Genomic DNA, 17,462 nt, shown 5'->3' with positions numbered 1-17,462 from the left:
CAAAAAAATACCTTAAATCTGCGTTGAGCATTGTTTTGCATTCATGGACATTTTAGCAGTCTAACTCAACTCTGTAATAAAAAACAAGCAAAATGACAACAATATTAACCTCGATCAATTAAAAAATAACCAATACACGGTAATTGAAATAAAGTGGGCATGAAAGCCATGGAAGGAAAAGATAATTAATTTATTGTTTTAATGCAAGGTAACCGACCCAATGAATCTTCCAAACTCATGTTGATATTTCAAATTCACAATCTATAAAATTGAAAAATTAAGTTCAATTAAGAATTTTAGTTGTTAATCAATATAACGTTGAGTAATGAAATTAAAAAAAATCAAAATTCTCAAAGCAACCAAAGCAACAACAAAAAAAAAAGCATTTTATAAATGGATGAACTTGAAAAGAAAAATAAATTAAAAAAACATTTTAAATAAAAAAATCAAAAGAACAATTACTGAATTTAATATACCAGTTAATTAAAGAATGATAAAATTAAAACAAATTAAAAATTGAGAAGTGAATTAAAATAAAATAAATAAAAATTAAAAAACAAATAATAAAATCAAAATAACTTGAGTGGCTGATATGATGATGTGGAGGGACAAACATGGATCTCAACAAGAGAAAAAAAAAAATGTCAACAATACATTGGAGGTCGAGATGAGTCGAATGATGTAGTGAGATAATATTTTTTACCACCATGGTCAGATACACTTATTAACAACTTTTTGTTTTTTTTCCTTAAAAAAGAAATACCATGTTGCCCATGTGACACAAAAATTATTAAAAAAATACCTTTTTGAAAAAATGAATTAACCTCTTAAACCAAACTTTTGAAAAATTAAATAAAGAGTAACCAATATTTTGAAAAATTAAATAAAGAGTAATATAGTCACTATACCATAGTAAAAATTATGAAGAGCTGAAAAAGAACCTAGACCATAATAAAATGATTATTTATTTTAAAGGATAATAAAATCATTTTATTGTAAAAAAAATGATAAAAAGATTGAATTGCTCCATAATAAGTCTAAAATTATATATGAATAAAAAATATTTTACCTCTAAAAAAATAGTTTATTGTTAGTTTTTTTAAGAATAAAACTGTCAATTTACTTTATAAACCACGGTAAGCATATGTATATTTAGAAAATATTTGGGAACACGGTGCAAATCTCGTTTTTTTAAATTTTGAATTTTGAATTTTTTATATTTTTTGATTATTTTGATATATTAATATCTAAAATAATCTTTAAATAAAAAATATTTTAAACTACACTGACTATTACAATTAAAAGAAAAAAAAGACTATATTTTAGCTTTTCTCTTCAATTCACTTTCTAAAAAGGTTTAAAATGAGGCCCGAGGCCTGTCAAAAAAATAAAAAATTAAATTCAGATGAGCTGCAGATTTGATCTGGGCTCAAGCCTCACAGGACAAATATTTTAAAGATCTGGGCTCATAGACATGACTGGGCAGAGTCATTTTCTTACAAAGCCACCCGGCAAATCCGAAAAGAGAGGCGCCAAATAGAGCCTTACTTTCTGCTTGGCGTTTTTTTGGAGCCAAAAATACAAACTGCTCTTTCTATTGGCGGGAAAAAACATGATTTTTCACTCCTAGATCTCCATTTACTTTAACATAAATGAATAAAAAAATCAAAATTCGAGAGAAAAAAAAAACAAGAGAGAGAAACAAAATAGCCAAAAGAGATAAAAAGAGAGAGATATCTAATCGAGGCTCGTTGTCCGAGAAGCACATCAAAGAAGAAAACCACAGATCACAAGCAAACACTGCTGTATTTTCCTTTCTGCCGAGTAAAAAAAACCCCTTTTCTGTTAAATTAGGGTTTCGATTTGAGTGAAGGCAATGGCGGAAGTGGTCAAGATGGCAATCGACTGTGAAGATGAGTCAAAACCGAGCGGCCAAGATCAACCAAAGAAGACCCTGAAGAGGAAGCGAGCAACTTTAACACCAACACAACAACAGCAACTCGTGAACTTAACAGGTGAACAGAAAGAACTCCAGATTGAGGAATTGAAGAGAGAAATGGAAGGGCTATTTGGGTATTACAAAGAAACGATGAATCAGAAAATGGGTTTTGGGTTTGGTGTAGATTTGGGTGGAAGTGAGTGTATTAATGTGAATGGGATGGTGGGTCTGTTAATGGAAGAGAGTGACATGTCGTTTTCGAAACTGGTAGAGGAAATATATGGGAAGTTAGTGAAAAAGAGTGGGAATTTGACTGTTGCAGTGGTGAAAAGTGCTGTGTTGTTTGTTGGTCAAAGAATAACATATGGCGTGCCTAATATAGATGCTGATGTTTTGGAGGATGAGACTGAAAGTTGTCTTTGGTGCTGGGAGGTATTTTTTTTTGTTTTATTTTCCCTTTGTTTCTCGTCTATGGGCGCGTTTAATTTTCTAAAAAAGATCTTGATTACTGCTTGTTCTTTATCTTGTTACTCGTGCTTAATCATTTGATTCGTGTGCATGTTGTTTGTAGACACGAGATTTAAAGCTAATGCCGAAATCTGTCCGTGGTGCATTGAAAATCAGGCGTATGTGCCGAGCAAAGATCCATGAGAGGATTACTGCTGTTTTCGGTAATATATGTATAATTAAGTTTTTGTAGCTGCTTTGAGTTTGTTTGTAATTAACTGTAAAAGCATGAGATGCATCCAGTTTAATCTTTTCCATCACTTGATTGATAATTGAACTTCTTGTTGGTTTAATTGTACATGTCTAACAGAATGACATACTTAGAGCTGGGTCAATGGATAATGCTTCCATTTCTCTGTGCAATAGCTGTGACTAAAAATGCTTGGACTGCTGCCGTACTTTGAGTTTTATGAATCTGCGATTATCTTTAGTGTAGATAAGGTCTAGCTGGATGAAACAAATGTGCTTTAGTGCTCCTGGAGTCTGAACAGACATTGCTTTTCTCATCTATCGACTTCGTTACTAGAATTAAAAAATAAGCATGCAGAATTGAATGATAAGTGAAAATTGCTGTTGGACATGCTGCCTATCAACTGTACTGGATGGTTCATTTCAGTGATGATATAAAGCTATGTACTTTCTTGAGGTTATAATGTCATTACTGACTCTCGGCTCATTTTTCAGCGATGATAACTGCATTACAGAAGTCAGAGACTGATGAAAATTACAAAAGTGATTTAATAAAATCATCAGGGAAGCTTGGCAAAGTGTTAAGAGAGGCAGACATTCGTTTGTTAGTGGATGGCATGTTACAGAAGAATGGAGCAGAGATGTATGTATAGTAAGAGACTCTATTTTGTCTGTACTTTAAATAATATTTTTCTTTTTATTAAATATTGAAATGTCATTGCAGGGCTGAAAAGCAAGTAAAAAGAGAAGAAAAATTGATCATCAAGCAACTGGAGAAAAATAAACGAGAAGAGGAAAAGGAGAAAAAAAGGATGGACCTTGAATTTCAAAAGGAAAAGAGACAAACTGTATGTTCAAGCCTCTCTCTCTCCTCTCTTTTTTTTCCCTGTACAAACTGCAACTGTATGCTTTCTCTGCCTCTGGGGCAACAGGAACAATGTTGCTTGGGTCATTAAGTTATGCTTGAGCATGTTTTTTGCTAAGCTTTGAAACATTTTTGCAGTTTGTTGTATTTATATTATTCATTTAATTTGTTGCAGGAGAAAGAGCAAAAGCGACTGCAGGAGGAGGCGGAAAAAGATGAACGGCGTCGTGAAAGGGAAGAGTTTGAAATGAAGAGACAACTGAAAAGGCAGCAAGAGGAAGTTGAGAAGGAACAGCGACGCAAGGAGAAGGAAGAAGCTGAGTTGAAAAGGCGAGTTGCTGTACAGAAGCAAGCTTCAATGATGGAACGCTTTCTAAAAAGAAGCAAAAGTAGTTCCCCATGTCAGAATGACCAGAGTTCAACTAAAGCAACCACTTCTGATTCCTCAAGCAAAAAGAGTAAAAGGATGGATGAAGCAGTTACTCAGTTAATGGACTGTGCTCCTTTGTTAAATGATAACATTACAAGTGATGACATTCTCAAGTAGGTTTTGCATTCCCCAGTCTGTCCCCCTCACCTCCTTGTCTTTTTGCCTACAGTGACTTAACCTTCCTGGCCAGATGATTATGTGAGGACTGGTCTCACTTATTCATTTTGCAGGTCACACTTGTCTTCCTGGTGTCATTTGGGTTGCTCTATCCGTTCCAATAGAAAACAGCATTGGAGTATCCGTAGGAAGCCTAAGACTGGACTGTTTAAGGAACTTAAGCTAACTGCTATCAGGGACCCAACTCATGATGATGATTCAAGTGTAGAGAAGCTTGATAGTGGATGGGGAGATCAAACTTCTGATGACATATCGTGCATAGATGTTAGAAAATGTAATCGGAGGAAGCAATTGTTGCAGTTTGATAAGAGCCATAGACCTGCTTTTTATGGTATCTGGCCTAAGACAAGGTAACCTCTCTTTCCTAGGATTGTATTATGCTACTTAATAAAGAGGCAGAGAGGTTTAGGGAGAGTAGTAATTTCTACTGGAAATGCTGACATAATTACATTATTTAATGTGTCGTCTCTGGCATTTATGTTTAGGCCATTATGCTTAGTTTTCTAGAAAGTTTTTCTTTGTAATTATTTATTTTTACTTGTCAAGATGTAGTTCATTATCGGTTAATTCAGTAATTCCAGTGTTTGTGAGTGGAATAAACACATTAATACCCGCTCCTAATGTTTGATATGTTTATTATAGCACTGCTCATTGTTGTGAAAATGCCTTAATGTGCTTAAGTTTAAAGATTCAAGGGAAAAATGCTTTATCTTTTTAAGAAAAAGGAATCTTGTTTGATGAATTGAAGTTTAAGGGTGTAAAGCATGATGTTTTTGGAAGCTCCAGATGCTAAAGGCTCTGCCCCCCACCCCCTCCCATTTTCCAGTAAAAACCACATACCCTATATCTGGTGCCTTGTCATTAGCAACTGCTCTAACCTTTGAGCTAATTGCCTAAAGCAATATCTATTTTATTTTTTCTTCAGGTCTTGTTGTCTGCATCTTGTAGAGTTCTTGAAGTTAGATCTTGCATTTTAAACTGCTTGTTTACCTTGTTTGGGTATATTCATGCTTTGCTATTTGTGCCCAGGCTCTACCTTTGTGCTTAAGTTCATCTTGGGCTATTAAGACTGATATTTAAGTGTGCTTGGTGTGAGAGTTGGGAATTCAATGCTATGTTTGTGTTTTTTCTGGCTTCTTAGTCTTGTCTGCAAGGTTTAGGTCCATACCAATCATGAACTCTTGTTGATTCACTAGTTAATGTAAAATTGTAGGTTTAGTGTCATTTTCTTGTCAATCCTCACCCTTGATATATTGCTGGGTGACTTGGGCTGCATTTGGTTGTATGCTAATTGGCTGTAATTTCACCTCTTCAGTCATGCTGTTGGACCACGCCATCCATTAAGGAGGGATCCAGACTTAGATTATGATGTTGACAGTGATGAAGAATGGGAAGAGGTACTGAGTTTTCTATTCAAATAAAAACTGGAACTGAAACTGAAACTATGATGTTCTGATGCTGTTGTTGTTCCATAGGAGGATCCTGGTGAAAGCCTCTCGGATTGTGATAAGGATGATGGAGAAGAAAGTTTAGAGGAAGAATATTCAAAAGCTGATGATGAAGAAGAGAGTGAAGATGGTTTTTTTGTACCTGATGGGTATCTCTCAGAAAATGAGGTAATAGATGAGTTCCCGGGGCAATTCTGGAGTTAGACCTTGCTGTACTTGTCTTATAGTTGTCGGATGCATTCATAAGTCTGAGTTGGTGACAACAAAGAAAATAACTGAGATATGCATTCCCTTCTCTGGACTGCCTCCGGTGCTCCTTCCATCAGATCTGGGATTGATGGCCCACAAATCCATAAATGACCCATTATACTGGATGTTTAATGGTCAATATTAACAATTCCTTCCCTCTCCTTAAGTGCGTTTAATGCTACTTTGCAGTTATGGCATTGACCCGTGCATAACTATCTGTGCCCTTGCTATGTAGTATTGAGGTTTTCAAAGCAAGTAAAACATGTCTCAACACATCTAGAAGCCACTTGGAGAACCAAAAACAATAAACTTTCATTATAACCAATCAAAATATTTATTTTAAAAACTTTAATTGCCCTGTAAATGCAGGGAGTACAACCTCACAGAATGGATGCTGATCCTTCAGTCGAGGAGGCCAGAAGCTCGCCTAGTTGCAAGCAAGACTTAGAGAGTGAGGAGTTCTGTATGTTGCTGAAACAGCAGAAATGTCTGAACAGTTTAACTGATAATGCCCTTCGGAAAAATCATCCCATGATTGTATTGAATATAATGCATGAGAAGGATGCGTTGTTAGTGGCTGATGACCTGAGTGACATTTCTAAAGTGGAAAAAATGTGTTTGCAAGCACTTAGCATGCGAGCATTCCCTGGAGGACCACAAATGGAGATGTTCGTGGATGTGTCATCTGAAAATCATGATGCTTGCTTGTTAACTGCGAAGGCCAGTGCTACACGTATCCCAACTGTGATAACTTTACAAGACTCGGATATGACTATAGTTGTAAGTTGTGCATTTGACATGTGTTACTGGCAGCATGCACTAATGATAATCCTGGCATGTTTATAGTTTGCCTTAGATTATGTTATGACTGCAGCCCATGATTTGTTGCTCACTGTAATCTTGATCAATTTTCAGGTGTCTGTTATTCAGTCATGCTCGCAAAGTATGAATAAAATGGTTGAATCACTGCAACAGAAATTCCCCACTGTCTCCAAGTTGCAATTAAGAAACAAAGTTCGTGAGATATCAGATTTTGTGGATAATCGTTGGCAGGTTAGTGGCCTTCTGAAATTTTATGATTCCCATATTGAGGATTTACATGTTAAGGAAATATTCGAGTCTAACCAATGAAGTTTTGATGATTGATAAAAGCTGTTTGATTAATGAAATTATTTACATAAATATTTTAGTATGTTTATTTTTTTGGTGGATAAATCCTTGCTTATTTAAGATGACCTTAGTTCAGCATAAACCCAATTCATTTTGGTTCATCTGATCTATAAATTCGTACCTGTTTTGGCTTTAGTTGGTTCGTTTTAGTTTGGTGGGTTCATGATGCCCTTAAATTTAGGTTTCAAGTCAAACTGCTGAAAGCTTGTGCATTTAGAATAGCTCTTGTTTTTATGGTAATGAGAGAACAAGTCAAGGGTTTGAAATTCCAAGAAATTATAGAACTTTCATGTGCAAGATTTACAAGGTTATAACTGCTGGGCAAGGTTGAATTTATTAATAGATCATCCAATAAAAGTAGTAGTAACTAACTGAGGAAAGAACCTATGCATGCAGCCTCCCTAGAAAGCTGAGTCGAGGTTCTAATTACTGCTTTTATAATGCAGGTCAAGAAAGAAGTTTTGGATGGTTTTGGCATTAGAAGTTCGCCAGGTATGTATTCGTTCATGTCATTAACTAGTTAATCATGTTCTAGAACAATGTATTGCTAAACCACCCTACCTCCTTTGAAATGAGCAGAAAAGAGCAGAGGAAGGAAGCATAACATTTCTACATTTTTCTCCAAGAGGTGCCTGCCTCCTGCTGGTAAAAGCACGAATCCTAATGAGTCCTCACCGCCTCTGCTGAAACATGGTTCTGTTGCTGAGAGCCAACAAATTTGCACATACAGCCATCCATAGCATTCTCTTCCGGATCATCTTTGGCCTTTCTGTTTTTTCTTCACCAAATTTCCCATCTTTTTGGCCATATTCCGAGGCATGTAATTATAAATTATCTCAAGAAACTCAACATTAGTGAAGTTTCTGTTTTAAATCACAAGGTTGAATCGAAGGCGATATAAACTTTCAGCAGACCAATACCTTGATGAATTTTTAATTTGATTAAAATACTGACGTGAAACAATCGTTCTCTGGAAACCAGACAAGACTGAGTTGCGAGAGCTATGAAAAGGTTTGCAGAGGATCGTAGTAGGTTGGTGTTTGAACCTTCTAGAGTGTTTGTTACTGTGGCGTGGTAATATTTTTTTAAAAAATTGATTTTTAAAAATTATTGATTTTTTAATTTTTTAGTCTGTTTCGATGTATTTTAAAAATTAAAAAATATATATTATTTTAATTTATTGCAAGAAAAAAAGAACAATCGTGAATATAATACCAGACACTAGAAGTTTTATTAACATAACATAAAAGCATTTATCACTGATATCTACTGTTGCATCGGTTCCAATCATACAAAAAGTCACACCAATTACGAGAATTTATTTATTTTTTAATTCAAAAGGTTTTTTATATATAAACAAAGATTAGTTAAAATAAAAATGTTCAGCTTTTGCTTAAAGCAAAATATTGATTCAATTTTATAATATTTTTTAATTTAAGAATATTAATTTGGAATTAAATAAATTTATGATTTTTCTGAGTAAAAAGGTAATAAAAAAACTTAAATCAATTTGCATAAACCATAGGGTTTGGTTTTGTATGATTTTTAATTTCGAATTGTAATTCAAATATTATTTCTATAAATAACTAATGGTGAGTAAAAAGTTTGGTAAAAAATAATATATTATACCACGTTATTACATTGACTTCTTTTTCTTTCAGTTAATTTGCCAGCACCATCTTTTCTCTTCACCCCCTCTCCCATTGCCACCTGTTTTACACGGAAAACAATTACTTGGGTTGTTCTTTACTTTTTTAAACTAAAATGAACTAATTATCCGATTTTTTTTAGTGAAATCAATTATATTATTATAAATGAACTAGAAACCTTTTTTTTTTTTTTTAATAAAACCACGGATAAAGCAAGACTTCCAATAATTCCCTGCTACAAGAATCACGCACTGGCTCGCTGATGGCAATGATATTTGTACTAGCTAGTTTCTGTTTCTTTTTTTATTGGATAAAAGTTTTTTTAGTTAAAAATTTGTATAATTATGTATATTTAACTATTTTTTTTTGTTTTTTGATTGGATATAAATGCTACATTGATCGTTTAAACAATATGAATTGTTGTAATTTTTATATTTATTTATTTATTTTTATTCTTTAATTGGATATAAATATGTCCATGACGTGCTAATAAAATTTTTATAATAGTTTTTCATATAAATTCTACTATAATAAATATGGTAAAGAATATTAGATTTTAAGAGCCCGCTTGTTCCTGTGTTGAGTCTGTCTTTTTATATATAAAAACTTGAACATTTTACTTGTTAAGTATGAAGAATTTATAATTTTAATTTATTTTTTATATAAAAACTAAAGAGTAATTTTATTATGATAATATTTACGGGATAAATTTTTTATACAAGTATTAATAAAAGAGAATAACTCTAATACAATTATTAATAGATAGTAATGACAGAAAAAAAACTTAGAACATGTTTTAGGAAATTAAGACATAACGAAAGACAACTCTTAAAGTCGGGCTTGAATGGTGCGTCCAAGAACCCACCGTAGCCCGCAAAAAGATGCCGAACGGGTCCAGCACATGGAACCAGGTGTTCTACTGGAGCCTCTCAAGGAGTATGAAAATAGGCCCATTATCATAATGAGTTCTGTGTTAAAAGAGATAAAGCTTGTTCCATAAAAAGACGCTGGAAATCGTAACAGAAACTACAACCACGACTGCACGACAACTCTCTCTCGTTATACTGTGTTTTTTTTGTGTGTGTATGTGTGTGTTTTGAAAGGGAAAAGCGAAAGAAAATGGCTTTGAAGCTGAACCAAATAACCTTCCCATCAATCCACAACCTTCCTTCTCAGCCTCGCCCCGTTAGATCTCATAGAGTTCTCATGGCCTCTACTTTGAATTCCATTTCCACCAAGTGAGCCTCTCTGTCTTCTCTCTCTGCTTCTTCTTCCTCCTCCTCTTCTTTCCATTGTCATTGCATTTGTTAAATGAATCCTGGGTTTTCTTTCTTTGCCAATGGTGTGATCGGAAATGGCCGTTTTTTTATTGTTTTGATCTGGGCTCTCTCCAGTTCGCGCTGGGCTAGTTGATCAAAGATAGATTTTTTTTTTTTTTTTTATTATTATTAGAAATGAGCTTGATATTGTTTTAATCTCGAATTTTGATTCCTGTAATTTTCATCGGTTTTTGGATCCTAGTGTTGGAAAGTGGGCTCTTTCTGTCCTTTTGTGGAAAGTTGTTTGAGTTTGGTTTTGTCTTTCCAGTTAATTTATGTTCATCTCTTTTTGACTTATTCAAAATCGGTGGATTCTTTCATTTTTTTTAAAAAATAATTTAATAAATCATGCTGCTTTAAATCAATATTTTGCATGCATATTTGATCAAAACATGGTTCTTGGAATTTATTTGGAAAATTTCTCCAAAAAATTTCTAGCCTTCCATTTTAAGAGTTTGGTTTACTATCGAACAAACGCATCAGTATGGGGCTCTTAGAGCGTGTTTGGCAGTGTGGTTGCGGGTGCTTTTCAAATAACTTTTCGTGCTAAAATGCATGCCAACGATATTTTTTTATTTTTTAAAAATTATTTTTGACATCAGCACATCAAAACGATCCAAAACGTACAAACCATATTAAATTTTAGTAAAAAAAAAAAACACAAAATTTTCAAATTTTTTAGAAACGTGGCCGCAGCCGCGTTTCCAAACGGTGTCTTATTTTAATATAAAAGTCTATAAAGTTGGCCTGCGGTGTGGAATTTTTTTTTTTTACGTAAAAAAGTTGTGTAGAAAAAAATTAAACCACGCGGTGTGGTTTGCTTTGATATAACGAGTTTAGAGTTAATTTAAATGATGGTTAAAAAAATAATTTTATGCATTATTTAGGTAGTGAGAATAAAATAACTTTAAAATATAAATAAAAAAATATGTTAAACTTGCAAATGAAATCATGAAACTAGAATTTAACATAAAAAACAAATTATAAAATATAATTTCTAATAAACTTAATAATGAAATTAAAAAAACTCAATTTAATTCAATAAAATCAAATTTATAACACGGGCTATAAAAACTTTGATAACTACGTAGCAATAAACTATAAAGTTAAATTTATGATAAATAAAATGTTAAAATATTAGAAAAAGAAAAAGAAAATAACACACTAGAGATTTGCATTGTAAAATCACGTTGTATTTTAGTTTTTGTTAATAATTAATGCTTTTTTGAGGTGGGTACGAATCTTTGTTGATTTTATTGTATACTTCTCTCTTTCCTTTATTTTAAGTGCATGCTGTGATTCTCTCATTTTGTAAAACAGTTTCTTAAGTTAAGAGGCTTGAAATTGTGTATTCAAGCTCAGTTAGACTTGTAAGAAGAAAAATATTGGTTTATATCTGGGATTTTTTTTTATAAAAAAACTGACATTATGTATAGTTAATATCATTTTCACTATTATTTAATATAGCATATGGTAATCTTCTAAAGGATCTTCTATGTGCCATGCGAGCTACATGTGGGGCTTTCTGTTTGTCCTCTATAGTTTTGATTATACGTACATTATTTAATTTCATGGTGTCCCTTCGTTGAGTTAGGTCTGATTTTGAGGGTTAACTTGTTCCTTTGGAACTAGGTCAGTTGGTTGACTGGTTTCAATGTCTGTCCAATTTTTCTCCTCGTTGGTGGTACTAGCTTGCTGTTTCTTTCTCCTCAGTACTACAGTTGTGTTTTGTAATTGTGTTTTCATACATGGTTTATAAGTGTTGAGATTGATGCAATTACTGTTCATGAAGAATCATGCCATTCTGATTTTTATAATTTTCTTTTCCTTCTCGATGGGAAACGAATGACTGTATCCCTGTCTTAAGCTGTTCCATGCTATTGAATACTAGAAACCATTGAAACTGGGTCAGATATAGTGCTGCAATTTTCATAGTGGACGCTTTGTTTAGCTGCATTAAATAGTACGAAAATATAATGCTTTGGTTTTCTAGTTTATCTTGTACTCGTGTGGTCTGTATTAATAAGAAAACATTAAAAGCACAATTTGGTTATTTTAATTTATCAGGTTTTGTAGAAAAATTGTTGAAGTAATTGAATCAAATAAAAATAAATGCTTCTATTGGATTTGATCTCAGTTTCCACCATATTCTGCACAAGCTCTTAATATAATTTGCATGAATGCATGTTTAAACCCTTCATTTTCTGTGTTGGTTTATTTTGTGCAAAGGATTATATATGAAGACTGTTAGGGTTCCTGACATGGAATTTGAACTTCTCTCGTTTAAGATTTGTTCCCCCTGTTTCTTCGATTGAAGATGGTTATCATGCATGATGTGTTTAGGTTGTTGTTTGAGTTACACTTCCACAGATTTGGTTGGATTGTTGACTTCAATTGTCTCTCTATATTGCGGTGGTTGGTTAAGTTTGGTCCTTTTTCCTTAAAACCTTACCAATAAAATGCATCACCACACACAACACACACACGCGTGAGATGCTTGCATAGTTTTCCTCTGGGAGTCTGGAGGCTATTCCTTTAAAAATTATTTGAATTTCTTTCCCAGCCTTAAAGAGAAGATTTGTCACTTACCAATGTCATAGATATTGTTGCTTGTATACCTATAATTTAAAGGGGTTCACCGGACATCATAAATTTTGAAGAATGCCCTGAATTGCAATGTGCAATTCAGTCTTTTTTTTTCCATGTAAAATATGCTCTTGTAGAACATTGCCCTCTTTTTTCCATGTTTGGCTCACCTAAGAAAACACGGTCAATGGAAATATTTCACAGCCAAAGGAGCACGACCTAAGACATTGGAAAACAACTTATGGTTCTCAAGAGATGAAAATATTTTATGAGACTATCTTTTTCTTTAAATCATGGACCCCACAACTTATTAATTCTTCTCTTTTCCTATTTAGCACTTTTTTTCGTAAATAACAAATACCAAACATTTATTTTCAAATAATTTTGACATGGCCAAACATTGAAAATAACATGTTTTCTAGGAGAAACAAGTCATTTGACGTGAAAAACAGAGCCTAAGATGTTGAATGTAGAACTGGTATGCTTCTCAATTAGCCTGGATGTTTCTTTCAAAAGTGATAGATAGAGATGTAGACATTCTCAGCTCCTTCTTCTTATTTTTTTTTTTAATATCATGAAGATAGCATGTGAAAGTATGCCATAAAAATGTGGAAATAGTTATAAATGAGTGAGAGATACACTCTTGCAATGACTGCATCCTCGATCCTGCTGTTGAACATGAATAACCATTTGCAGCACTGCTCTTTAAAGCATGATTTGTCAGTTGGCCTCATGCATCATTAATAATAGAAATAATAAGAGAATGAAAAATTGATGTTAGTCACTTAGAATTTGCATCTTTCCATATATATGCACAGTGCCAGAATTTACACCGCTACCCAATTCTTATGCAACTAAGTGTGGGATTACCTCAGGATGTAAAAGTTGGATACTTGTACCTATGTCAAATTTTTTCATGTCATCTAAAGAAACAGTTGGAGTGATCTCACGTTGTCTGCGTATCATTACAGAGGATGGTTAATATTATCCACCATGTTAGTTTTTGCTTTATCGAAGTGTTTGTAACTTTACTTTTACTGATTGTAGAGAGGCTCAGAACCTAAAGAAGCCCTATTTTCCTCCACAAGAGGTACATGTTCAAGTGACCCATTCCATGCCTCCACAAAAGAAGGAGATTTTCAAATCCATGGAAAACTGGGCAGAGGATAACCTCTTGACGCTCCTAAAACCTGTTGAGAAATGTTGGCAGCCACAAGATTTTCTTCCAGAACCTGAGTCAGATGGATTTTATGAGCAAGTTAAGGAATTGAGGGAAAGAGCAAGGGAACTTCCTGATGACTATTTTGTCGTGCTGGTTGGAGATATGATTACTGAAGAAGCCCTCCCAACTTACCAGACAATGATTAACACCCTTGATGGTGGTATTAGGGACGAGACTGGTGCAAGCCTTACTCCTTGGGCAATTTGGACAAGGGCATGGACAGCTGAAGAAAATAGACACGGTGACCTTCTCAACAAGTATCTTTACCTCTCTGGAAGAGTAGACATGAAGCATATTGAGAAAACAATTCAGTATCTTATCGGGTCAGGAATGGTGAGATTTCTTCCTTGTTTATCTGGCACTGTGAATTCTGATACAGTTTGCACAACCCCCCATCCCCACAGCCACACCAGCACCAGCACCAGAGAGAGAGTGGACTACCTCAAATTTCTACTAGAATCTGAATTTCTATAATAAATCACCACGTAGATTTTATTTTGACAAATTCTCTTACCTTGTGAACCCAAATTCCCCCCTGCATCCTTTTCTTTTGAAAGGAGGATGGGGAGGGGATCATAAAATCTTTCATTTTCTTTCAAGTTTCTCTCTCAAATAACCAAGAATTTTTATATTGCAACTGGACCGTATTTTAGTTTTCCATACTTGCCCAGTCACTGGAAACAATCCATACACCACTGTAATCTTGATGATATCAAGAATTTGTTTGGTTGTCCAGACTCTGTAAATTGAGTTTGGTTACTGTTTGTGGGGGTGTGGATGCCTGGATTACTCAACATCTTTGGATTTATTGTTTTAGCTGATATGGATATCAAATTAAATGGCATTTAGTTTAGATCTTGCAACAGTTGGATGATAAAAACTGTTGTTTGCTTGCATGTCTCAGCTAGGATAGTTAGCCATATGCGCAATAGGTACTTTTGTGTAATGGCAGTAATTAGATTGGTTAAATCTCTTGCTAGGCTTCACCAGCTTTTGTCAATACCAATTTCTTGAAGGATATGATTGTCTGCATCGCTATTATATTGCGTTATTGTTGACCTTCGTATCTATGTGATTTTGTCTACCAACGCCTATTTTTTATTAAGAGAATGGATATTTGTGCTTTGCAGGATCCTAAAACAGAAAATAACCCCTACCTTGGTTTCATATACACTTCATTTCAAGAGCGAGCTACATTCATCTCACATGGGAACACGGCTAGACTAGCTAAGGGGCATGGGGATATGAAACTGGCACAGATATGTGGCATCATTGCTGCAGATGAGAAACGCCATGAAACTGCCTACACCAAGATTGTGGAGAAGCTCTTTGAGATTGATCCAGATGCCACCATCTTGGCATTAGCTGACATGATGAGGAAAAAAATCTCAATGCCGGCTCACTTGATGTTTGATGGTCAGGATGATAACCTTTTTGAAAACTACTCGACTGTTGCCCAGCGGATTGGGGTCTACACTGCCAAGGATTATGCCGATATTCTGGAATTTCTTGTAGGACGATGGAAAGTAGAGAAGTTGACAGGTCTTTCTGGTGAGGGACGTAGAGCACAAGATTTTGTATGCGGATTGCCTCCAAGGATTAGAAGGCTGGAGGAGCGAGCTCAGGGTAGGGTCAAGGATGCATCATCCACTGCACCATTCAGCTGGGTTTTTGGTAGAGAATTGAAGCTCTGAGTTCATCACAGAACTAGTCTCTGCTACCACCCTGTCATCTCATTGATTAAGACAAGCAATACATGTTTTGATGGATCCTCTCTGTGTGAGGAGATAAGTTGGTATTGCTATGTTTTCTTGCACTGGTTGCATTGGTTCAACGGAAAGACCTATAGTTTCCTACGTTTTTTTTTTTTTGCCATTTTCAACCTGGAAATATCGAGTGTAAGCTCGAGAAACTGTTGACATTTCTTTAGTTTTAAATCTTTTGTGTATGAGGTGAACCGCTTGGTTTTTTAATCCGTAGAATTCTTCTTGAGTGCACGAGCTTACATGAGTTTTTCAAGTTCCTTAATGGTGTGTTATTATTAGCAGGAGGAGACCTGATAAAGATGGATCTGGATCGAGTAAGCTTTTTGTTTTTTCACTATTGCTCATCAAGATGGCCAACTCCTTGAATGATCCGACTATACGAGAATTTAGAAAATGAGAGATAATCTCTTAAAAATAACAACAAAACTTGAAAGAAAGAGAACTCCCGGAAACTTGGAAATTGGATGAAAGCAGATGATTTTTTATTAGTAAATCATTTCCTCTACCATTAGTAAAAAATAAATGAATTTAAGCACAATCCATTTTATATATCAATCCATGATTCCATACAAAAACCAATCACACTATATCAAAAAAGTTGATACTCATAATTGAATTCAAATAAAGAATTATGGCAGAAGCACCACAAGGACATAAACATGACCATGAAAACAATCCAGCAAACCCAGATTGATTATACTTGGAAAGGCCATGGCCAATCCTTCAGGTCCTCGTCTTGCTGCACCTTAGCACTCCTCCTCATAGCAATATTGCCACCATCATTAGCATCACCTTCCACGTAAGCATAATACTTCAAGAAAAATGCAAGAGTAAGCACAACCCACTCCAGGCAAAAGATCACCACACACAACCCACCAGCAAGCTTCAATATCACCTCACCATCTTCTTCCCTCACATATGACTTTAGGTTCCCTAGGAAACCCCCAGTTCTTGTAAAAATCAAAACCGACACTGACCCTTGAAATATAGCTGTCAACACTGTGGCCACCATATGTGCAGCGTACCACTTATTAGTCCCTGATGAGGCTGCAGCACAGCCTGAAACTGCCCCAACAATGGTTAAGACATGAAGGAGAATGAGAAAGAAGCCACACAATGAAGGGACTAAGCGAAGCGAAAGGGTTAAGAAGATGCAACTGGAGGCTGCACCTAGTAGAATGTAGTTGCAGAACAAGAAAACCTTGTGAGTATGGTAATGGGATTGAGACACTGAAGAATTGGCGCCGCCTAGAGTGATGCTGGCACCCATTTGATGATTCTGTTATCGGAATTGGCACTCCCCTTTTGATGTTTGATTATTTTCAGGTGGTTTTTTGCAAGAAATTCTGAGAGATCTATTGATCTAAGAGAGAAAAGAGTGGGAGATAATGAAGATTTGTTTGGGTATGATCGAGGGAGAGAGTTGAGTAATATAGTGAGGGGTTTATGTGTGTAACGGTCATATTTGGAAATGTGACCGTTACATGGGAACCAAAGGACCCCACCTAGTAGCGGATTGTTTTGCTTTCGGCAGCTTGTTATGCATGAATATGAGTTTAGAATTGGTGGTGGTTTAAAATATTTTGTTTTTGTTTAGAATTGGGTTAAAATAATTTTTTTTATTTTTTAAAAATTATGTTTAATATTAATATATCAAAACGATTTAAAAATATAAAAATAATTTTATTTTAAATAAAAAAAATTTAAAATTTTTAAAAATACAATTTACACCGCGTTTCCAAATATTTCTTTTAACCGTGAGATTCTATATGGCTTTTTGGGAAATCTTACAAATTAAAACCAACTTGATGGTTCACCGGGTTGTAATCATGAATTTTGAGTTGGGCTTGTTCCGAGTTGATCCGAATCAAATTATTTTATTTTATTTTTAGAGTACAAAACGTTTGTTTTAATAAGTAAAAATATTAAGGGAAAGGGAAATCTGG

General features: G+C 34.6%; 3 protein-coding genes across 3 annotated transcripts; 2 read left to right on the top strand and 1 right to left on the bottom strand.

Annotated features, from left to right (window-relative positions):
* Positions 1–1,664: 1,664 nt before the first annotated feature.
* LOC133704449 (chromatin assembly factor 1 subunit FAS1) lies at positions 1,665–7,891 on the top strand. Its single transcript, XM_062129273.1, has 12 exons — positions 1,665–2,371; positions 2,511–2,610; positions 3,131–3,278; positions 3,360–3,483; positions 3,676–4,043; positions 4,161–4,457; positions 5,423–5,504; positions 5,583–5,723; positions 6,174–6,584; positions 6,720–6,857; positions 7,421–7,466; positions 7,554–7,891. Exons 1-12 carry the CDS (start codon positions 1,877–1,879, stop codon positions 7,712–7,714), a joined length of 2,511 nt encoding a protein of 836 aa, XP_061985257.1. The 5' UTR covers positions 1,665–1,876; the 3' UTR covers positions 7,715–7,891.
* A 1,718-nt stretch (positions 7,892–9,609) lies between these two features.
* On the top strand, positions 9,610–15,723 carry LOC133704879 (stearoyl-[acyl-carrier-protein] 9-desaturase, chloroplastic-like). Its single transcript, XM_062129920.1, has 3 exons — positions 9,610–9,861; positions 13,576–14,083; positions 14,881–15,723. The coding sequence occupies exons 1-3, from the start codon at positions 9,743–9,745 to the stop codon at positions 15,442–15,444; spliced, it is 1,191 nt and encodes a 396-aa protein (XP_061985904.1). The 5' UTR covers positions 9,610–9,742; the 3' UTR covers positions 15,445–15,723.
* A 316-nt stretch (positions 15,724–16,039) lies between these two features.
* On the bottom strand, positions 16,040–16,915 carry LOC133704850 (uncharacterized). The gene has a single exon (XM_062129867.1). The coding sequence runs from the start codon at positions 16,784–16,786 to the stop codon at positions 16,211–16,213; it is 576 nt and encodes a 191-aa protein (XP_061985851.1). The 5' UTR covers positions 16,787–16,915; the 3' UTR covers positions 16,040–16,210.
* Positions 16,916–17,462: the final 547 nt, after the last annotated feature.

Source organism: Populus nigra, chromosome 10 (assembly GCF_951802175.1).
Source record: "Populus nigra chromosome 10, ddPopNigr1.1, whole genome shotgun sequence".
Lineage (NCBI taxonomy): Eukaryota > Viridiplantae > Streptophyta > Magnoliopsida > Malpighiales > Salicaceae > Populus > Populus nigra.
This window is presented reverse-complemented; position numbering and strand designations above follow the sequence as displayed.